The 24868-nt window shown below is 36.3% G+C and overlaps 1 protein-coding gene across 19 annotated transcripts in view; it reads left to right on the top strand.

The window, feature by feature from the left end:
• MBTD1 (mbt domain containing 1) overlaps positions 1–24868 on the top strand; it is a 70812-nt gene that overhangs the window by 9438 nt on the left and 36506 nt on the right. For 9 of the 19 annotated variants that reach the window (XR_450494.2, XM_057535508.1, XM_057535503.1 and 6 more), the window contains 2 exons: positions 19755–19956; positions 24381–24520. Coding sequence is in view for 15 of the 19 variants with exons in the window: in XM_057535498.1 (XP_057391481.1) it covers positions 19755–19956; positions 24381–24520 (342 nt within the window). In the remaining 4 variants the exon portion in view is untranslated. Of the gene's footprint in view, positions 1–16125; positions 17887–19113; positions 19149–19754; positions 19957–24380; positions 24521–24868 lie in introns of those variants that run through there. The other 10 variants (XM_007176500.2, XM_057535500.1, XM_057535499.1 and 7 more) reach the window with 6 other exon arrangements.

Below are 24868 nucleotides of genomic sequence, written 5' to 3'. Positions count from 1 at the left end.
CAAATGTGATAAAAGACATAGAAGAATAACAAGAAAACCAAGAGAATGAAAATGACCGTTTTAGTGAAAGGTGGGTCCAAAAAGTCTCACATGTAATTGATGTCTCTCAAGAAGGCAGAGGAATAAAAGCATAACATTTAAACGCATAATCAAGAAAACTTTCTGGAAATAAAAGATCTGAATCTTGAATTTTGAATATATGAAAAGTTCATACCAGAAGATAAACTCCAAGATATATTCTAGTAAAGCTATACAACTTTAAAGATTCAGAAAAATTCTCAGGGCCTCCAGGGTAAAAAGATGAAGTGACTTACAAGGGCCAGAGAATTAGAATGGTATTGGGTTTCTCAAAAGCAACATACACAGCAAGAAATAGTGGCGCATCGCCAATTAAAAATATTTTCAAATTGGCTTAGACAAGCAAAACCCACTTTATAACGTACGAAAGGCCCTTAAAACAGTAATAGTAAAAGAATGAACAAAGATATACCTGGCAAACAAATAATAAGAAAACACGATTGGCAATGCTGATAACAAAGTAGAAGTCAAACCAAAAAGCATTGAAAAAGACAAAAGAGGACAGTTCATAATGCTACAACCACAATTCACAACAAAGATACAATAGTTATATGTATGAACCAAATAACAGCAACCGTCTGTGTAAATCAGAAGCTATAAAAAATGCAAGTAGTGAAAAGCACTAAAAATTGGAGACTTTAATACTCTTAGCACAAGATAGGTGGTGTAGACAAAAAATAAGGTTATAAAAGATCTAAACCACATAATAAGGCAGATCATCAGGTATATCCATTACTACATCCTAGTAGAGACTATATTTCAAACAGAATATTCATAAAAATTGTTGCTAAATTAGGAAAACATCAGTAGGTTCCATTCAAGAAAACAAAAGCAAAACCAAAAAGCAAAAGGGCACTTCCATCTTGAAATTTAGAAACCTTCTATTATTTGTTAGAAAACCTTGTGCAAAAAAGTTCATAGCAGTTTTATTCATAGTATTCAAGTCTGGATGGAGAATGGATAGACTAATATATTGATAAAGTTCAGTATCACTCAGCAGTAAGAGGCGTTGAACCATCATACATGCAATAACATGCATAAATCTCAAAATGTCTATATAGTTTTATTCCATTTATGTAAAATCTTAAATATATGCAAAATTAAGCAATTGTGCTAAAACTGGGAGGAGGAGAAAAACTGACTGTGAAAGGGCATGAAGGAGCTTTGTAGAGTGATAGAAAAGTTCAGCATCTTGATTGAACTTGAAAAGTTTAGCATCTTTGATACGCATTCAAAATTATGCCTCAATTAAAAAAAAATTAACTCGTGGATAGATGGGGAATGCAAACAAATTACAGAGTTTCTAAAAAGTAATAATAATGGGGCTTCCCTGGTGGCGCAGTGGTTAAGAATCCTCCTGTCAATGCAGGGGACATGGGTTTGAGCCCTGGTCCAGGAAGATCCCACATGCTGCGGAGCAGCTAAGCCCGTGCGCCACAACTACTGAGCATGCGCTCTAGAGCCCGTGAGCCACAACTACTGAAGCCCACGTGCCTAGAGCCCATGCTCCACAAGAGAAGCCACTGCAATGAAAAGCCCGCGCATTGCAACGAAGAGTAGCCCTTGCTTGCTGCAACTAGAGAAAGCCGCACACGGCAACAAAGAACCAAAGCAGCCAAAAGTAAATAAATAAATAAATTTATAAATAATAATAATGAAAATGCTACATACATACCAGAATCTGTGGAATACATTTAAAGCAGTGAGCAGAGGAAAATTCGTACTCTTAAATTATCAGCTGTTAAAGGAAAATTCAAAAGTAAATTCCAGAAGATTTTATTGGCTTTATCAGCAATTGATACATTGGGCAACATCCAGTCTAGCAGATAGAAAGGAACTCTGAAGAGCTGCAGAAGGCCAAGAGATTTTGATAGACCAAAGTGAGCAGGAGGAACAAAGAAGTTATACTGGGCATTTGCTGATTGGTTAAAATGGGGTTACTGGGCTTAATGGAGCAAAAGGAAGTCTTGGAGCTGGGTCATGTAACTTGTGCTGATAGGTTGACTTAGGCTTATCTTTTCCGGAAGAGCTGGGTGTAGAAACCTAACCACTAAATTTTGGCTTTCTGACTTGGGTCTTAGCGTGAGCAACTCCACCTTGGGCCTAATCTGCTTACTTTAGCATAGTAAAAATAGAAGACTGAAAATATATAATTCCCAACTCAGAAACAAAAAAGAGCAAAGCAAAACACACAAAAAAAGGGAATAATAGATAAAAGTAGAAATTAATGAATTAAAGAACAGAAAAACTATACATAAAATTGATGAGTCAATCCTGGACCTTTGTGGGGAAATTCACAAAGTACGTAAACCACTAGCTAGTTTAATCAAGGGGGAAAGGAGAATGCACAAACATACAAAATAAGAAATAACAAGAAGGGGCTTCCCTGGTGGCGCAGTGGTTGAGAATCTGCCTGCCAATGCAGGGGACACGGGTTCGAGCCCTGGTCTGGGAAGATCCCATGTGCCGCGGAGCGGCTGGGCCCGTGAGCCACAATTACTGAGCCTGTGCGTCTGGAGCCTGTGCTCCGCAACAAGAGAGGCCGCAATAGTGAGAGGCCCGCACACCGCGATGAAGAGTGGCCCCCACTTGCCACAGCTAGAGAAAGCCCTCGCACAGAAACGAAGACCCAACACAGTCATAAATAAATAAATAAAAACAAAATACTTAAAAAAAAAAATTAAGATGGAAAATGTTGCAAAAAAAAAAGAAATAACAAGAAGGAAATAACTTGATACAGAAGAAATTGAGAAAATCGTACACAACTATTTTGCACACACTATGCAAATAAATTTGTAAACCTAGATGAAATGGATTATTAGGAAAATACAGTTTGAGAAAATTGACCTCACTAGAGAGTTTCTTAAAAACTTAGATAAATTTCTCTATTTCTTTTATGGAAATTATCAAGGAGCTATCCCACAAAACACCAGGCCTGAGTGATTTCACAAGGGAATCTGCAAAACCTTTAGATAGCATGTAATCCCAATGCTACACAAATCATTTCAGACCATAGAAAATGAAGGAAAACTTTCTAATTATTTTTATGAAGCAAGACTAATACCGATTTCTGAACCTGATAAAGATGGTGCAAAAAAATGAAAATTAGACATTTATGAATATCAGTGCAAAATCCTAAATATTGTGCAATCTCTTAACACTGTATTCAAATACATTGTGATGAAGTGAGCTTTATAGTAGGAGTACAAGAATGATTCAGTATTTGGAACTCTGTTGATATAATTTACCATATTAATAGCTCTAAGGAGAACAGTCATATTCTCTTTTTAGATGTTGGGAAAGTCTGTGACAAATTCAACACCTATTCCTAATAAAAACTTTTAAGAAAACAGGAATGGATAGATCCTTCCTTAACATGATTTTCGTAAATACACATGCACACTCACATACATGCATACATCAAAACATCTTAATCCTAAAACTAGCATCTTAATAGGGAAACACTGAGATCAGAAAGAAAGGGTGCCCATTGTCTCCACTATTTAACATTGTACTGGAAGTATGAACCAATACAGTTAGGAAAAAGAAAATTATAAGCTTAGTGGGAAAGAAAAGTTTCTTGGCAAGTGACATGATAGTGTATCTGGAAAGCCCTAGAAAATCAATGATAAAACTTTCAAAATAATTTAGCAAGATTGCAGGATATAAAATAATAAATCTTAGTTTACTCAGTCAATTCAACAATATAACAAAAGGGAAAATTGCATTTACATTAGCCACGAAAAATAAATAAAATACTTAAATTCATAAGGATTTCCTTTTAACAAGAATTGTTCAAAAGCCTATATGATGCAAACTATAAAACGTTTCTTGTTCTCAGTTAAGACATCTCAACATGATGAAGATTCCAAAGTTAGTAAATCTAATGAGACCCTAATAAAAATACCCAACAATTTTTTGGTATAGAGCTAAGCTAGTTAATACTGAAGTTCATTTGGAAAAATAAAATATGCAAGAATATCAAAACATTAAAGGGAAAATATTGGGGGAGGGTGTCTAGGCCTACCAGATTTCAAAATATACTAGGAAGGGTCTATAATTTAAAAAGGAAGCTATTGGCACATGAATAGACAGACCAATAAAATAGTATAACGTTTAGATATGGACACAACTACATATGGAAATCTAAAACATAAAGTGGTATTTCAAAGCACTGTGACAAAAGGGACATTTTGGTAAAAAGCGTTGGTACAACTAGATAGTTGGGAAAAGATAATATTAGGGCCATTGTTTATACCATACATAAGAATAAACTCTAAATGGATCAGAAATGTAAATATCAAAAAACTATACAAATAACAAAATGTGGGTGAATTTTTCTGTACCATGATATAAGGGAAATTTTTCTGTGACTCAAGGTACAATGAAAGAAAATACTGATAAATTTTACTACATTAAAAAAATTTTCTTTTATTGTATATCAAAAAACTCCATAAAATCAAAATTTGCCATATATAACAGAGGTAAATTTAGGGTAAATTCCTAAATACAAAGAGTTTTGAAAAAACATTTAAAAGATTAAAAACACTAAAGAGAAAAGGGCAAGAGATAAGAACAGACAAGTCCACACACATATACAGAAAGGTACAAAAATGGCTTAGTGTAGAACTATACTGGTTTTTAATACCAATCCCCACTAAAAAGGATGAGAGCTCCTTGGAGAAAAGGTTGATTTTGGAGCTGGAGCAGTGTAGGTTTAAAATGATCCTAGAATGTCTTGATATTCCAGAAAGTAAGGTATTGCTCAAAAATTGATGTGGGCAGGTCAAAATGACATGGGAGTCAGTTCAAGGGGATCCTAGTAGCCAAATCTGGGATAATTTGAACCCCCAAATAATTAAAGACAGTAATGAATTATGAACTACGGGGGCGGGGCAGGGAAATAGGAGTTAGTGAACTCATACCGATAATGAGTAGGTAGGTAGATATATAAAGGGGATGATGAGAGTTTCCTGCTGACTGGTAAGAGAGTACTAGCACTAGAAAATCATTTTGCAGACATCATAATAATGTTTGGTTCTGCAGGAGTTATTGGATGCCTAATTTAGGGATGAGAGGGGTGGAATTTCAATGAGCAACTGTATTTGTTTGTTTTAAATGTGTCCTCAAGATTGCTTATTAGTTGCAAGGAGAAATATGGTAAGTATACTGGAAAAACTGGACAACACCTTGGCAGGGTGATCAAAATGAACATCACCACTGAGGGGCAGATATGTATCTTGTGCCTCTGGATGTAATACTCTTGAGAAGGATATATCACTTACGTAGTATTATGGGGATATATAACCTGAAAATGAGGAAACTTCAGATGAACCCCAAATGAAAAGCATCCCATTAAAAAGAGGAGAGGAGGCCTACATTCTCCAAAAACAATCTTCTAGATTAAAGGAAACAAATACAACATGTGATGCTGGACTGGAGGGAAGAAATTCTATAAAGGACATTGGGTCCATTGAAATATGGATGGTAAATTAGGGCAAAGTATTAATGTTAAATTCCCTGAAACTAATAACTGTGCTATAGTGATGAGAGAATGTTTATATTCTCAGGAAATGCACACTGAAGTAGTTTGGAATAAAAAGACATGTATGGGACTTCCCTGGCGGTCCAGTGGTTAAGACTCCACACTTCCACTGCAGGGGGCATGGGTTTGATCCCTGGTTAGGGAATTAGGATCCTGCATGCTGCTGCCAAAACAAACAAAAAAAATTGTATGCAACTCACTCTCAAATGGTTCAGAAAAACATCTATATATTTTGAGAGAAGAATAAAACAAATGGAGCGATTTTTTAGTAATTGGTGAATCTGAGTAGAATACACAGGATTTCTTTGTACTATTTTTCCAACTTTTCTGTAAATTTGGAGTTATTTCCAAGTAAAAAGTTTTTTTTTAAAAAAAAAGGGAAAAAAGACTACACTGACATACCGTTTTCATCCAGCATATTATATGGCAAAAAATAAAAAATAAAAACCTCCCAGTATTGTTGGAGCAAATACAAAATGGTAAAATTTCCGTGGAGGGGAATTTGGCAATATCTAACAAAATTACATATACATTCACCATTCTACCCAGCAGTCACACTTCTGAGAATATACCCTGAAGTTATACCTCAAGCAATTTGTATACATATATGTGTATATGTATATATACATGTATATATGTTCATTGCAGCAATATTTGTTATTGCAAAACATTGAAAACTATTGTGTCCAAATGAAATTGATTGAATAAACATGCGCACAGTGGAGAACTGTGCAGCTTAAAAAGGAATGAGGAAGAGGTCTGTGCCCTGAAATGAAGTGTTTTCCAGGATGTATTTCTAAATTAAAGGACAGAGGAATTTAGTGTGTGGCCTTTTGTGTAAGAAAGAAGAGGAAATAAGGAAGCGTAAATATACCTGTTTACCTTTTTAAAACATACACACATAAGAAAGATGAACCAGAAAGCAATAAAGTTGGTTACCCACCTACAGGAGACAGTGGCGAGGTAAGGGAAGGAAATATTTCTCCAAGTTCTACCTTTTTGTATAGCTCTTTATATTTGAAAGCAGGGTGATTTTTTTGATAGTCCCAAAAAATGAAATTAACTCAATAAGGATGTCAAGGGAGACTAAAACCAAAAGCAAACCAAAACTGACTTATTTCAAACTGACAATTGAAGGAGGGAGAAATAGCTAATCCAAGTAACTCTAAAACTCAGTACTCTGTTCCTCAGTTTGAGGAGAAGGGACTACAAAGAAATTCTGAACTCAAAAGTTCATTTTTATTTTATTTTATTTTTTTAATTTTATTTATTTATTTATGGCTGTGTTGGGTCTTCGTTTCTGTGCGAGGGCTTTCTCTAGTTGTGGCAAGTGGGGGCCACTCTTCATCGCAGTGTGCGGGCCTCTCACTATCGCAGCCTCTCTGGCTGCAGAGCACAGGCTCCAGACGTGCAGGCTCAGCAATTGTGGCTCACGGGCCTAGTCGCTCCGCGCCATGTGGGATCTTCCCAGACCAGGGCTCGAACCTGTGTCCTCTGCATTGGCAGGCAGATTCTCAACCACTGCGCCACCAGGGAAGCCCAAAAGTTCATTTTTGTAGCAGTATGGATGTTATGCTCTGAAACTATTTAAATATATAAAAGGATGGAGCAAATGAATAAATGTTAATTTTGTTGGAAGCCAGGGTTTTCAATAGAAGAAGGGAGAGACAAATATGGATGTGGGAAGGTAAGGAAAAGCCCTGTGGGGATGGATTCTAATTGGAGGTGTAAGTGTGAACTCATGATTTTGAAAATACATTGTATATACATAAGACATATGTCACATACATGTGTACATATATATTCCAACTCACATGCACTGAAGGGCTCCAGAAGCAAGGAGATAGCCCAGTAGCAATGAACACATGGACCACCTAGATCTTTATTTCTAACATTCCTAGTAAAAGAAACCAAGGCTCTTTGGAGAAATGGTTGATTCCAGAGCTGAGACAGGAAAGTGAGATAAGCCTAGAATGTCTTGTTATGCCAGAAAGCAAAAAATCATTCAAAAATGATAGGGGCATGTCAGAATGACACAGGAGTCAGCTTGAATGGGTTCCCACTGGCTGAATCTGTCATGATTTGAGCCCCCAAATAACAAAGGACAATAAAGAATTACAAACCATTGAAAAGTTGGAATCCAAGAGTTAATACCCATAAGAGAAAAAAGACGGATCTTCCTGACAGAAGAATGCAACTGATGAATATGGAAGGAATTCTGGGATTGGAAAATCATAGTAAAAGATTGGTCAAGAATCATTGGATGCTAAATCTGGAGTGAAATTTCGATGAGCAGTATATTTCCATGGTCTTGAAATGTCTTCCATAGGTTGCTTATTAAAAGAGGGAAAACAGTAAAACTCCAGTGGAGAACCAGATCCCACAGCTAGACCAAGTCTTATCATCACCAATAAGGGGCAGATGAACATCATATAATCTGGGTTTACTACCCTGAGTAGCATGAGTTATGTAGTATTTCAACTGGGAATATACAGTGTGAATCTAATGATAAGAAAACTGCAAACCCAAAAAGGGGACATTTTTAGAGGAGAGGAAATCTATGTGAAAGAACTCCAAGTAATTTGTGTAGATAGTCCACCCTCAAAGAGGGGGTGCTTAATGGCCTCTTGCTGATGTGCTTTCACCTATGCTGTTTCCTCTGCTTAAAAAAATCCTTCCTGGGCTTCCCTGGTGGCGCAGTGGTTGAGAATCTGCCTGCTAATGCAGGGGACACGGGTTCGAGCCCTGGTCTGGGAAGATCCCACATGCCGCGGAGCAGCTGGGCCCGTGAGCCACAATTGCTGAGCCTGCGCGTCTGGAGCCTGTGCCCCGCGACGGGAGGGGCCGCGATGGAGAGAGGCCCGCGCACCGCGATGAAGAGCGGTCCCCGCACCGCGATGAAGAGTGGCCCCCGCTTGCCGCAACTGGAGAAAGCCCTCGCACGAACCGAGGACCCAACACAGCCAAAAATAAATAAATAAATAAATAAATAAGAAAATCCTTTAAAAAAAAAAAAAAGAGATAATCTAAAATATGCTAAAAAAAAAAAAAATCCTTCCTCCTCTTGCCCATCAGAAATCTTTCTCAGCCTTTAAACCAATATCATTTGTGTGTGTGTGTGTGTGTTTGTGTGTGTGTGATACTGAGTTGACCTGACCCCCTATTTTTCTCTCTTGGAAATTTTCATTCCATTCATCCACATAATTGTCTTTGGAGCTGCTCTGTTCTTTTATGCCCCTGACCCTCTGGTTGAATACCCCTAGGCATGCACTTAACCCAGGTGAAGACAGCATACCCATTATTTGGGATTTTTTAAACTAGGAACTCTGCTCTTAGAACTGTAAGATGGCAAATTTAAGAAATGAATGATAAAGAGATCATAATACCAGGGAAAAAAGCTAAAGGCTTTGACTAAGATTTTGTCTGAGGAATAGAGAGGGATCCTCAAATATTCAGGGACAATAATGAGAGAATAAAATGGTTTCTGCTTACCCTCTACCAAATTCAGTTTGTTCATCAAATTAGGAACCACAGTTTAATTAGGTTTCTGTCACTTATAACCAAAAACATGAAGCCTCAGTTTAAATCAGGGTTTCTCAACAGTGGCACTAAACAACGTTTTGGACTCTCCTGTCATGTTAATGCAAAGGAATGTGACTCTTTTCCTCCAGTCCTCTTCAGGAATATTGCCAAATATCTACCAGGGGGCTAATATCCACTGCCCCCAGTTGAGAGACAACAAATATTTGAGTCCTGCAATGCTGATCTCTGAGAATATTGTGAACAAGACAGAAATACTTACAGTTCAGAGAAGATAGGCAAAAAATTAAGTGCACACAAAAATCTTAAAATAATTCAAATTCATAATAAATTCTCTGAAAGAAACAAACAGGATACTGAAATGAGAAATAATGGGGTGAAGAGTGCTACTTTATTTAATTAATTTGTTTGAGTGCTACTTTAGTTTTTTTAATAAATTTATTTTTTTAAGAAAAGAGGGGGCGCTTAATTCCCCACTCCTTGAGCGTGGGCTTCAAATAGTTACTTTCTTCCAAAGAGTACGGTATGGAGAGGGGTGAAGAGTAATTTTGTAGTAGGAAAAACTGCCAAATAATTCTTCAGGCAAGTGGGACTTCCCTGGTGGTGCAGTGGTTAAGAATCAGTCTGCCGATGCAGGAGGCGCAGGTTCAATCCCTGGTCCGGGAAGATCCAACATGCCGCGGAGCAACTAAGCCCATGCGCCACAACTACTGAGCCCGAGTGCTGCAACTACTAAAGCCTGAGCACTAGAGCCCATGCTCCACAACAAGAGAAGCCACTGCAATGAGAAGCCCGTGCACTGCAACGAAGAGTAGACCACGCTCGCCGCAACTAGAGAAGGCCCACGTGCAGCGATGAAGACCCAACACAGCCATAAATAAATAAATAAATAAATAAATTTATTAAAAAAGAATTCTTCTGGCAAGTAATCAAGGTCAACATCAACAGGGATAAGTTATGTTGACAGGATGTATCCCCAGATCTAATCATGAGGATATGAGACAAATTCAATAGAAGCGACATTCAACAAAATACCTGACTAGTACTCCTCAATAGTCAAGGTCACCAGAAACCAGGAAAATCTGAGAAATTTTCACAGCCCAGAGGAGCTTAAGTAAACCTAACAACTAAATGTAGTGTGGGATCTTGGAACAGAAGAAGAACATAGGGTAAAAATGAAGGAAATTTGAATAAAGTATATATAGACTTAGTTAAATGACATTTATATCAATTTTAGTTCATTAATTAACAAATGTACAATACTAATGTAAGATGTTAATAGGCGAAACTGGGGCATAATATGGGAAATCTGTGCTGTATTTTCAAGTTTTCTGTAAATCTATTGGAACTATACATTATAAATCATTTGTAAGTAAAGATGAAAATTTTGCAAAAATAGCCATCTATTGTTATGATTCTTAAAGAAGGGAGGACATAATCTTATAATAAAGTGTAGTCATTTAGTCATTTAAGTTTAATAAATTAAGCTTTATGGAAAAAATTTATAACTCAGGCAATAAATATAAGTTGACATTTGCCCTTTTTATCTCCATCCTCCAAACTTTTTATTCAAGTTGATCAAAAAACTCACTTCTTGTTATTTTTAATCTCATGGGGAAATGAGGAATCACCATATCTTTATACCTATCCACTTCATAAGTTAAATCATTAGTGTTTATATGATTATGTTTACTGCTGCTCAGCCCAGTCACTGGATTGAACCCGGGCCACGGCAGTGAAAGCCCGGAATCCTAACCACTAGGCCACCAGGGAACTTCCTTTGTTCCTTTTTGATATAACTTCTTTTCCTGGAGTTAACAATTGTCTCATTTTTTTTCATTTAATCATTTAACACTATTAACAGTGTCTATTGCCTTTTTCCTAAATCCTCCAACAAACTGTCAAACACAAAGTTTTATTTTTATCCTGGAGCTGCCATCATCCATCCTCCTCCAGTATAGTCTGGTTATTTTGTAGGCCTCCTTGTACAGCTGTCATCTGAGGACATCTCTTTTATCATTGTCTTGGGAATTCCCTTTACCTCTGTCCTCTGTTGGATCTTTCTCTTTGTTCGTTACTTTGATATTATAATGAAGCACATCTCCTGAGTAAAAGTGAACATGGGATCTAAGTTTTTTGAGACTTGTCATATCTGAAAATATCTTTATCCAGCCATTATACTTGGCTGATAGATTGACAGGATATAGATTTTTTTTAACAACTTCCTTGAAGTAAAATTGACACGAGATTAAAACTAGCCATCTTCAAAGTATACAATTTAATAAGATTTGACAAATAATAACACTCATGAAACCATCACCACAGTCAAGATACAGAAGGTGTCCATAATCCCCAAAAGTTTCTTCATGATCCTTTATAACCTCTTTCCCACCCCTGGCCCATCCCTTCCCCAGGTAACTTACTGATGTGTTTTCTGTCACTATACATTAGTTTGCATTATCTAAAGTTTTATATAAATGAAATCATACAGGTTGTGTTTTTTTTTTTTTGGTATGGTTTTCGCTCAGCGTAATTATTGTGAGATTATCGCTGTTGTGTGTGTCAAAAATTAATTCCTTTTTATTGCCAAGTAGCAAAATGGAGTCATTGTATGGATGTACCACAATTTGTTTATTCATTTACTTTTTGATGGACATTTGGGTATTTCCAGTTTTGAGCTATTATGATCATTCATATATATGTCTTTGTATGGACTTAAGCTTTCATTTTTCTTAGATAAATACCCAGGAGTGGAATGGATCGTAGGTGGTGTATATTTAGCACGTCTTATTTAACACTGTATTTAAAACTGCGTGTTCTCCAAAGTGCTTGTACCATTTTACACTCCCATCTTCGGTATATGAGAGTTCCATTTGCTGCACAGACCATAGAGGGTTGTGGGTTGTTTGGCCATTCTAATAGATGCATAAGAACATCTTGTGATTTTAATTTGTATTTTCCTAATGACCAATGATGTTGAACATGTATTCATGTCCTTATTTGCCGTCCATGTAGCTTCTTTGTGAATTCTCTTTAGATCTTTGCCTGTTTTGTTTTTTTTTTTTGATTATGTTGTTTAAGTTACTGAGTTTTGACGGTTCTTTATATGTCCTGGATACAAATCCTTTATCAAGTATATGATTTGCAAATATCGTTTTCCAGTCTGTGGCTTGTTTTATTCTCTTAATAGTGTCTTTCAAAGACCAGAAGTTTTAAATTTTGATTAAGTTTAGTTATCAATTTTTCCTTTAATGGGTCATACTTTTGATGTCATATCCAAAAACTTTTTATACCTAACCTAACATCTTGAATTTTTTTTCCAATTTTTTTTCCGGAAGTTTTTAGTTTTACCTCTTACTTTTAGGTCTGTGATCCATTTTGTTTTTGTTTTTGGCCACACCGTGTGGCTTGTGGGATCTTAGTTCCCCGACCAGGGATTGAACCCAGACCACAGCAGTGAAATCGCCAAGTCTTAACCACTGGACCACCAGGGAATTCCCTGTGATCCATTTTGAGTTACTTTTTGTTTATGACATAATGTATAGATCACTGTCTTTTTTTTTTTTTTTTTTGCATATGGTTATCTGCTTGTTGCAGCACCTTTTGTTGAGAAGACTATATTTTCTCCACTGAATTGCCTTTTCACACTTGTGAAAAAAATCAGTTGACCATATATGTATGGCTCTATTTCTTTTGATCTGTTTGTCGGTCTTTTATGTCAAAATTCCACTGCCTTGATTAGAGTAGCTTCAGCATACGTCTTGGATTCAGGAAGCTTAAGTCTTTCACCTTTGTTCTTCTCAAATTTGTTTTGGCTATTCTAGGCCCTTGCAGTTCCATATGAATTTTAGATTCAGCTTGTCAGTTTCTACCCCAAAATCTTCTGTGTTTTGATTACGTTGTGTTTTTTGGGGTTGGTTTGTTTGGCCACTCCATGTAACATGTAGAATCTTAGTTCCCCAGCCAGGGATCGAACCCCTGCCCCCTGAAGTGGAAGCACAGATTCTTAACCACTGGACCACCAGGGAAGTCCCTTGATTAGAATTGTGTTGGATCTATAAATCAGCTTGGGAAGAATTGGCATTTTAACAATATTTATTCTTCTAATCCGTGAACACAGTACATCTTTCCATTTATTTAGATCTTTCTTTAACTCTTTCAGGAACATTTAGTAGTTTTCATGGTATTGGTCTTGCACATCTTTTGCCAGATTTATCCCCAATTATTTCATATTTTTTGATGCTATTGTAAGTGATATTTTTTTTATTTCCAGAAAGTGAACTCCAAAAATTTCAATTTCTGGAGTTTTGTTGCTAGTATATAGAAATACAGCTGATTTTTCTGTACTGATATTTTGTCCTGCATCCTTGCTAAACACTTATTAGCCCAACACTTACTGTATATTCCATCAGATTTTCTACAATCGTGATGTCTGGGAATAAAGATTAGTTAAATTTACTTCTTTACAATCTGGATTCTTTTATTTCTTTATTTCTGTGCTTCTTTTTTCTTATTGCACTGGCTAGAATTTCTAGTACAATATTGAATTAAAATGGTAAAAGCAAATATATATACTCCCAGTCTTAATGGGAAAACATCCAGATTTTCATCATTAAATTTCTTTTTTTTTTTTTTTTTGTTTGCGCCACACAGCATACAGGATCCTAGTTCCCCGACCAGGGATCGAACCCGTGCCCCCTGCAGTGGAAGCATGGAGTCTTAACCACTGGACCGCCAGGGAAGTCCCCATTAAATTTCATGCTAAGTTTAGGATTTTCCTGAATGTTCTTTATCGGATGGCGAAGTTCTCTTCTATTCCTAGTTTGCTGAGGGGTTTTTTTAAATCAGGAATAGGTCTCAGATTCTGTCAAATGCTTTTTCTGTATCTCTTGAGATAATCATATGACTTATGTGTTTTAGTCTATTAATATGGTGAATTTATTGATTTTCTAATGTTGAATTAGCTTTGCCTTCCTGGGATAAACCCACTTGGCCATCCTATATTATTCTTTTTATATAGTGTTTGATTCAGTCTGCTAAAATTTAGTTTAAAATATTTGCATCCTATATTCATGAGTAATATTGCTCTGTAGTTTTCTTGTAATAGCTTTGTCTGGTTTTGGGATCAGAGTAATGCTGGCCTAATAGAATGAGTTGGAAACTATTTCATCCTCTTCAGTTTCCTGGAAGAGTTGGTGTAGAATCAGTAGTATTTCTTACGTAGAATTCTCCAGTGAAGCCATTTGGGCTGGAGTTTTCTTTGTGTGAAGGTTTGTAACTACACATTTAGTTTCTTTACCTATTCAGGTTATTATAGTTATTTACCTGTTCAGGTAATATGTTTATATGTGAGATTTGGTTTTATGTCTTTCAAAGAATTTGTCCATTTCCTCTAAGTTGTCAGATTTATTAACATAAAGTTGTTGGTAATATTCTTACTCTCCTTTTAATATCTGCAGAATCTGTAGTGATGCTGCCTCTCATCCCTGATACTGGAAATTTTGTCTTTTCTCTTTTTTGCTTATCTCTAATCAGTCTTATTGATCTTCTCAAAGAACTGGCTGTTGCTTTCTTTTTTTTCTTCTTTTTTTTGTTTGTTTGTTTTTTAGTTAGTTGATTTTCACTTGGAGCTTCGAGTATAGCTTTTCTGATAAGAATTTTTTTCCTTTAGAAGTTTGAAGGCATTACTTTTGTTAATCTTGTCATTGAGAAACCCACTGATATCCTAATTCCCTTCTCTTTTTGTGTGATATAGTGTTTTTCTTGAAGCTTTTAGTATGGCAAAGTTCTGTAATTTTTATAAGGATGTACCTTGGTATAGTTTGGGGTTTTTTTTAAGTCATTAAGCTGGGCTTACGTGGTCCCTTCAGTATAGGAACTCTGTCTTTTGATCCTGGAATTCTTGTTGTTGTATTTTCTTCTTTGTTCCTATCTGTTTTCTTTCTTCAGTATCTCTGTTCTTTGGATTTTGTATCTTCTGTATTTAACTTTTATCTTTTCTCTTTTATTATCTACCTATTTGTCTCATGTATACACATACACACATGCTTTTTGAAAGATTTCCTTGATTTTACTATCCATGTATTAATTTATTGTTTTGCCTCTTCTGTTTTTTAAATTCCAAGATCTGTCTTGTTCACTGATAGCATCCTATTATTATATTTCTCTGAAGAATTATTTTTTTTTTGAAGTTTTCTTTTGCTCCCTGCATTACTTCTATTTCCTGTAGATTCTTTTTTTCTGAAGATTTGTTTTGGTCTTTCACATTTTTTTAATTAATTAATTTTTTTAATTTTCAAAATAATTAATTAACTAATTAAGTTGGCTGCGCTGGGTCTTCATTGCGGCACATGGGCTCTTCATTGAGGTGTGCAGGCTCAATAGTTGCAGCACAAGTGCTTAGTTGCAGTATGTGGGATCTTAGTTCCCTGACCAGGGATTGACCAGGGCTCGAACCCAGGCACCCTGCCTTGGGAGCGAGGAGTATTAACCACTGGACCACCAGGGAAGTTCCTGGTCTTTCACATTTTTAAGAGGCCTTTCACAAATGACTGGTAATCCTTGCCTGTTTATTCATATTTAATGGTTAGTTACTAAGCAGCTGATGGGACTAAATGTGCCTAAATTGGGCTTGTTGACTAGTGAGATTCACTGTTGTGATTGGTGACTTTTGAAATCTTCTCTCTGGTCTCCTGCACTTTTACTGTGATCTGTTTAGATGTGGATATCTTTCTGTTGTGCTTAACATATATTGTAGTGCTTAACATACATTGTAGTTCTATCTGTGAATTCATGTTTTTGTTATTTCTTCAAAATTTTCAGCCAGTATCTCATTCAGCTTTACCTTTTTCCATTCTCCATAGTCTCTCCTTTGAGAATTTTTTTTTATATATATAAATTTATTTATTTATTATTTATTTTTGGCTGTGTTGGGGCTTTGTTGCTGCATGCGGGCTTTCTCCAGTTGCAGCGAGCAAGGGCTACTCTTTGTTGCCGTGTGTGGGCTTCTCATTGCGGTGGCTTCTCTTGTTGCGGAGCACGGGCTCTAGGCATGAGGGCTTCAGTAGTTGTGGCATGCAGGCTCAGTAGTTGTGGCTCGCGGGCTCTAGAGCACAGGCTCAGTAGTTGTGGCGCACAGGCTTAGTTGCTCTGCAGCATGTGGGATCTTCCCGGATCAGGGCTCGAACCCGTGTCCCCTGCATTGGCAGGCGGATTCTTAACCACTGTACCACCAGGGAAGTCCATCTCCTTTGAGAATTCTTATTGACATTTATTATTAGATCTTTACATTCAGTGCTCTTTTAACCTCTTAGTTTCCATGTTTCTGTTCTTCTTTGCTGTTTTGGGTTCTTTCTTAATGTTTATCTTCCATTTCCCCAATTATTTTTTAGGCATGTCTAATACATTTAGGGTTTTTTTGTGTTTTTTTTTTTAAATTACAGCAGTTGTATTTTTCATTTACAGAAATTACATTTGGTTCTTTCTGATTGCTTTGTATTCTCTGTTCATTTTTCAATAACATTTTTTATTTCTTCTTAGTTCTTGTATGGTTATTTTATATTCTGTCTCTGGCAATTCCAGTGCCTAACTATTTGGGATATCTAATCTATTTCTGCTGACACTTGCGGTGGACCACTTATTGTGTGTTTGATATTTGATTGTGTACTGATATTTGATAAAAATCTGTGGAAATGCTGAAAGGCCCGAATTGTAGGTGATTATTTCTGAAATGATTTAGGATTGCTTTTGCTTGGTGTCAGGGGGCACTGGTATCCTAGAACCACTTTAATTTCTTGACATGGGAATTTTCTGACCATCTAGGGTAGGATAAGTTATAACCTCAGGTCTTTGGTTGCAAAATCCCAGAGAAGCCTCTCCACCCAGAGCATGGACAAAAAGGCTCCTTTGTAGGTCCCTGAGCTGTGCAGCTTGTGGGATCTCAATTGCCCAACCAGGGATTGAACCCGGGCCACCACAGTGAAAGCCTGGAATCCTAACACTTAGGCCACCAGGGAACTCCCTACATGTACTCAGTTTTTTTCCCACCCATTTTACAACTTATATTGAAGTTGCAGCCCCCTCAGGGGTTTTGGTCTGATATAGAGAGCATTTCTCTAGAACATTAGTCCTTAAAGATGCTTTGGAAAACACTGCATACTATATATACCTCTTAAATTATTGTAATGTTCACAAGCATCTTAAGGGCCCGAAGAGGGCTTTGAAGTAAGGAAAATTTCCCAAATGTATTTGACCATAATACTTTTTTAAAAATGTTAACAGCCTATACTTATTGAAACCAAAATGTTTGTAATCATTGGATCCCTGAAATGTTAAGTTTATATTCTCTAACAAGTTGAGTCAGAATAAGATATTCTGTGTTGACACTTCAGGGTCAGTAAATATGTTAGCTGCTAACCAAGCTGACTATAAAGTGGACGACAAACTTATATGAAAACTCTGGATGTTAAAGATCATCTCTGTATGGAGTTAAGGTGTATGAATTTATTAGAATTTAGAATTCTAGCCAGTGTTTACTAAATGTATATTCCAGGCATTGTGATAAGTATTTCATAGTGTCTTTATGTTGCCCTCAGGAAAAAAATATATCAAACTTTAACCTAGCCTTCAAGGGCCCTGGTGATCTGGCCGCTGCATCCTCCTCCAGCCTCATCTCCCACACCTCTCACACTGGACACCAGCCACATTGGCTTTCAATGCACCAAGTATGTTCCAGCCCAAAAGCCTTTGTCTTGCCCTTTCCTTCCAGCACCAGATATTCAAGTGGCTGCCTTTTTTGTCCTCAGGGTCTTTCCTCACCACTGAATCTCAGTTGACTACACTTGCCTTGTTACTCTATTATCACATGATCTTGCTTGGATTTCTCCCACCAGTAGACTATAACCTTATGAGAACCATTGATCGCTCTTAACCTGTCTTACTGTGAGACACACAAATGCTCAATAAATTGTTGTTGAATGTTGAATGAATAAGAGAAAGAAACTCATCACTTGCCCAAGTTCACGGCTAATAAATGACAAAGCTGAGTCTCAAACCTGGGTCTGTCAGAATTCTGTGTTGCTAGTACCATACTTTATCTAAACAAGGATTATCCTATTCCCTGCCACCTTACCAGTTCAAAATATTGTTAGACTTTTCCTTTTGAATTGCCTTCAGAGTCTTTATTCTTTTGAAATCTCCTGGTGGTAGCAGATTTTGATTCTTTGAAGAGACATGTAATTTATAGAAATAACTAAAAGCTATTCAGAACCAAATCTGCTAAATAATCAGGCTGGGGAAACCAATAGTAGGGGAGGGATGAATATTCTAAAGTGACCTCAGTTGGCTTTTCTTTTTTAAATTGGGTCTAAAAGAGAGTTCTGAAAGAAGAATAGTAAAAAAAAAAGTTAGAAGTTGTGGCAATATTAGTAGAACATTTGTAGAGCCTCCCAAGGGGACTTCTTAGAAGACAGTATTCATTTGAGTATATAATATTTCCATGTGTGGATTAAGAAACTAGTTTTATTGCTTTCATAGTTACACCGGATACAGGTGAAAATCAGTTCCCCATCTCAAAGCAAACTTTTAATACAAGCATATCTGAAAATGACAGTTTATTCAATAAAACTAAGATATGCATTTGGATGGTTTTATCTTGTCAAACTTTGGACAACAGATTTCAGCTTTGTTATTGGTCATGTTAAGATGTTAAACTAGCCAGAGAAGAAATTGTGCATAAGGTGGAAGATGATACCAAAAAAATTATAACTGAAGCAAAAGAATAAGATAGGTACCAAACTCTAAAGATTTTTTGGTTGATAGTTTTCACTCTACTTGTAACTCACTGTATGTTTAGTGATGGTTTGATTTTTTTTCATTTCAAATATTCCATTTCTTTTTTTCTCTTTGTTTTTTCCTGCTTTCTTTTAACTTTCTTCTCACTGAACTTGAAGTTTTGGAATTGATTTCAGGAAAAGTTGGAGTGGTGGTAGGTATTAGTTTGGGGGTTTTTTGGTGGCTTGAGTGAGGGAACATTTTTGGAGGAACATATGAGTAGCATTTGCTGAACCTGATATATAGTATCTTTGTGCTTTTTCTTTTGAAAAGGAAATAGTGTTTAGCTGGAGATGATTGGGGTTTTTTCTAATTATGTATGTTAAAAAAATGAAATAGTGTTACATGTAGAAATGCTGTCTTCTATAATTTTTGAAATAGGTATTTGTTATGTGTATTTCACCACAGTTGTTTTCAAAAAAGAAATCATCTGATCTAATCACATTTTATAGAGAAGTGATATATCTAGTTTATGGCAAAACTTGAATTACGTGATGATCTTCCAATTCCCATTTAGTGTTTTTTCCATCATTATTGTTACTCCTTTTAGCTAACATGGTAGCTAATAGATTTATGCCTCATGGAAGTGGAGGGCTCCACTTGACACAAACATTTAGCTTTTCATTATAAAATAAAATTATCAATTCTCAGGGCTAGATTTTCATTTTTCAAATCTCATTTATCACAATTTGAACTAAGGTCTTTTAGGTAGTGTACATGAGTGCTGTGTCATGTGTTACTGATTTCTTCTACTTTTAAGACTGAACATTCTTCACGATCCGAAAGGAAAAGAAGAGACTCTTTCGGGATGTTTGACGGTTATGATAGCTGCAGTGAGGACACGAGTAGCAGCTCCAGCTCTGAGGAGAGTGAAGAGGAAGTTGCTCCTTTACCTTCTAATCTGCCAATTATCAAAAACAATGGCCAAGTGTACACATACCCAGATGGTAAATCTGGCATGGGTGAGTATGAAGTATATACTTCAGCTCAGGTGAACAGCCTTCACCTGTTAAACACCTTTATATTTGAGGGTATGTTTTGATTCCATTTCTCCTATCATTTCCCTTAGAATTTTTAAAGAACAGTTTGAAGAAACACAGTCTGAAACTTATAGTTCTAGATAAGATCACTGGGTTTGTGTTAGATCTCTTTATTTTGCATACCTACCACCTGCTGGTAGAAAACAAGTAGAAAAAAATGAAAACAAAAGGCAGCTGAGAAACTTAATGGGACTTAAATTCCATAATTAAATAATAAATCCCTATGTAATTGGAAGTGTGTAAGATAATAGACTTACAGAGTTGAAAGAGACTTTCAAGGTTAAGTCTCCCTTCTCTTTAACAATTCCTTATAAGTTTTCTGTTTTAACACTTTGGCGATAGGGTATCTCTAATTACCAGAATATCCTTTATGTTGAACCAAAATTATCCTTGCTCTAACTTTTGTCTTTTGGTCTTAATTTTGATTTTTAAAGGTACACAGAATGATTCTAATCCCTGTTACAAAGACATCTCTTCCCATCACACTACAACACTTATTTCTAGTGTGTCTCTGGGACACACTAAGTAAACCTAATTGTTTCAGTCATTTCTCATAGCAGCAGTAATTTAATTCATCAGTATCCTGCTCGCTTTCTTCTGGGAATACTTCAGATTATGTGGTAGTAGGGTGACAACTTGTCCTGATTTGCCGGAGACTGTCCTGGTTTTAGGATTGAATGTCCCACATCCTGGAAAAGGACCTCAGGCAAATAGTTGGTCACCCTGTGTGATTAGGACAGAAGGTAGTTCAGCTTTTATCTCCTTTTTTTAGGACGCTGTGTTTCCATTCAGGCCACCAAAATTGCTTTAACTTTTTTAAAACTAATACTGAATTTGCAAATAACTGAAACCACATGAACTAGACCAATTTAAATCAATCTTGCACTTTTGCTGTTGATTTTTTAAACCCAAGGTGTTAAGACTTTAAAACTCTCCATGTAACCTTTTTCTTACTAAATTTTGGTCTTAGAAATATTTTATTCCTAATTCTTTCATCTAATGTTGAATGCAGTGTCATCTGATCGTCATTTGCAGATTTGATAATAATGCCCTGTAAGTCATATTCTAGTCTTTTTTTTTTTTTTTTAATTAGTTTCCTTTGGCCTTTAATGACATTGGTGCTTTTTTTCTTTTTTCTTTTGCCTGTGTTGGGTCTTTGCTGCTGCGCGTGGGCTTTTCTCTAGTTGCGGCGAGCAGGGGCTACTCTTCGTTGTGGTGCGTGGGCTTCTCATTGGGTGGCTTCTCTTGTTGTGGAGCACGGGCTCTAGGCACGGGGGCTTCAGTAGTTGTGGCACTCGGGCTCAGTAGTTGTGGTTCGCGGGCTCTAGAGCACAGGCTCAGTAGTTGTGGCGCACGGGTTTAGTTGCTCCGCGGCAAGTGGGATCTTCCCGGACCAGGGCTTGAACCCGTGTCCCCTGCATTGACAGGTGGATTCTTAACCACTGCACCACCAGGGAAGCCCTATATTCTAGTCTTTTGATTAAAACGTTGAGCATCTAAGGGCCTGGTACAGAGTCCTGCAGATCATATCAAAGAACTTAACTTCACTTATCATGACTCACTAGGTGTGGTCATCCAACCAGTTAAAACCTACCTAGGTGTTTTCTACTTCAGCTTGAATTTCTCAATCCTTACTGACAAAGCTACATGAGAGATTTTATCAAATGTGTTAACTCCTGTTAATATACATCTTGTCGTGGTTTAGTTATGATATACCAGTCTGGTAATCTTATCACAAAAGGGAGCTTTATATGTGCCAGACTCTGTTTTACAGATACAAATAGGAACAATATAGAATAAACTCCCTGGTGGAGCTTACATCCTGGTCATGGGAATTCTAGTTTGACATGTTCAGTTCTTGGCAAAGATATACTGTCCCCTTGGGATCGCTTTTTTTTTTTTTACCTAGATGATCCACAAACCTTTTAAATAATCTGTTCTAGAATTTTTACAGCAGAAAATCATTCAGGCTTTTTTTCCCTTAGACACCCTTTGTTTATCTCTTATCCTCGGCTTCTTACATTTTTTCCATGATTTCTCATAATTTGTTATGAGAACTTACTGGTTAAACTGTAAGTTCCTCCAGTTATAACTGGTTAGATGGAGATTTGAACCCACTCAAGCAGTTGTTTGCTATGTTATCTTTTTTCCCCCAACTTTACTGAGGAATAATTGACAGATATAATTGTATATGTTTAAATGTATAAATGTCTATAAATGTGGTGATTTGGTATACATGGATACGGTGGAATGATTACCAAGATCAAGATAATTAACACATCTGTCACCTCACAAAGTTAACTGAGTGTGTGTGTGTGTGTGTGTGTGTGCGTGTGGTGTGAGCACAAGATCCACTCTCAGCAACTTCCAAGTATACAGTACAGTAGTGTTATTAACTATAGTCACCATGCTGCACATTAGATCCTCACAACTTACTCTTTTTATAACTGAAAATTTGTACCCCTGGCAACCACCATTCTATGAAATGGGCTTTTTTTTTTAAGATTCCACATATAAGTGATACCGTACACTATTTGTCTTTCTCTTTCTGGCTTATTTCACTTAGCATAATACCCTCCAGTTTCGTCCATGTTGTCAGAAATGACAATATTTCCTTCTTTTTATGGCTGAATAATACTCAATTATAATGAATAATATTCCAATTTAATGAATAATACTCCACGTATATGGATACCATATCTATCTGTGTATCTATCTATCTATCTATCTATCTATATATATACCACATTTTTTTTTTTATCCACTCATCCATCAAAAGACATTTAGTGTGTTTCCATAACTTGGCTATTGTGAATAATGCTACAATGAACATGGGGGGGGGCAGATATCTCTTTGAGATACTGAGTTGCAGTCAACTAATTTTTGATAAGGGCAACAAGAACACACAATGGGGAAAGGACAGTCTTTTCAGTAAATGGTGTTGAGAAATTTGATATCCACATGCAAAAGAAAAACTGGACCCCTATCTTATACCACTCACAAAAATTAACTTGAAAATGGATTAAAGACTTAAATGTAAGACCTGAAACTGTAAAACTCCTAGAAGAAAACATAGAAAGAAGCTCCTTGACGTTGGTCCTAGCAGTGATTTCTTGGATAAGACACCAAAAGCACAGGCAACAAAAGCTAAAATAAGCAGTGAGGTTACATTAAACTAAAGAGGTTCTGCTCAGCAAAGGAAACAGTAAATTGAAAAGGTAACCTACAGAGTGGGAGAAAATATTTGTAAACCATATATTTGATAAGGGGTTAATATCCAAAATATATAAAGGACTCATACAACTCAATAGCCAAAAAAGCAAATAATCCAATTTAAAAATGGACGAAGGACCTGAATAGACATTTTTCCAAAGAAGACATGCAAATGGCCAATAGATACATGAAAATGTGCTCAACATCACTAATCATCAGGGAAATGAAGATCAAAACCACAATGAGATATCACCTCATACCTGTTAGGATGGCTAGTATCAAAAAGACAAGAGATAACAAATGTTGAGGAGGATGTGGAGAGAGGGAAGTCTTATAAACTCTTGGTGGTAATGTAAATTGGTAAAGCCATTATTGAAAACGGTATGGTGATTCCTCAAAAATTTAAAAATAGAACTATTGTGTAATTCAGCAATCCCACAACCTATGTATCTTTTTTGAGCTTCACTTCTTATTACCCTGTTCTTCTAATTCTGCCTTTCAAATTATTGTCCATTATGCTAATTTACAAAAGAGACCCAATAGTGGTTAGAGTTTTGTTGCCCTCTATTATCAGTTAATAATAGTGCACGTACTTCAAGCTTTGAACCTATGCTGTTTCTCTCGTCTCCTGAATATAACTTGAGAGAATCCTCATATTGCCTTTAGCATTTTTCTGAGTTGGCCATTTTTATGTTTCAGTCTTTACAGTATTTTAAAGACCTGTGGTGCACTTTGTATTAATCTTCAGTTGTGTTGCACTTTTTTTTATCTTTTGTTTATAATCCTTTCAAACATCAGAGCTTATAATGTCTGGCACAAGGTGAGCACTAAGGAAATGTTAGTTGAATCTAACTTATATTTGTTTGTGTGTCTTTTGACCCTTTTTAAAGCCTTTTCCAGACCTTAAGCTATTGTCAGACCTTCTGGAGCCTGTAGCTGTGGTATCATTCCAGTCTTTCCCCTAGCTTTTATTAGGTTTTCATATCATTTATGTAACAGATAGAAGAAATTTTCTATCTGCTTTAAAGAAATTTTTAAAATTAAAACCTTTAGATAATTGAAGAAATTATTAAACTGTTAGATGAAAGTTGGTTTTATTATATGATCATAACCCCATTGTTCTTGTTAATTAGCTACCTGTGAAATGTGTGGGATGGTTGGTGTGCGAGATGCTTTTTACTCTAAAACAAAGCGTTTCTGCAGTGTTTCATGTTCAAGAAGCTACTCGTCAAACTCCAAGAAGGCAAGCATTTTGGCCAGACTTCAGGTAACGGTACAGAAACCTTATTCTTTATATCTGTTATTTCTATGGCTTTCACTGTTTATCTGTCATTTGATTGTGATTCGCTGCACTCCACCTTTGCCCAATTGGCCAGTTATCATTTTATACCCCACATTTTTAAGAAATATGTTCATTCTATAAAATTGAGTAGCTGTTATAAATAGAGAAGGCATACTATCCAAAATAAACTATGAATTGTTTGTGTCTTTTTTCTAAATAAGTATAAATGTAATAAACATCTTTTTATATACATGAATTGAAGCCATTTTTCCCCCTGGTTTTCTTTGGAGTTAACATCAAAGTAGAAACTTTCAGTGCTGGGAGGGGGAATGATTTACC

This window comes from Balaenoptera acutorostrata, chromosome 20 (assembly GCF_949987535.1).
Source record: "Balaenoptera acutorostrata chromosome 20, mBalAcu1.1, whole genome shotgun sequence".
In the NCBI taxonomy this organism is placed as follows: Eukaryota; Metazoa; Chordata; class Mammalia; order Artiodactyla; family Balaenopteridae; genus Balaenoptera; species Balaenoptera acutorostrata.
Note: the sequence above shows the minus strand (reverse complement) of the source record. Positions and strands in the feature narration are given on the sequence as shown.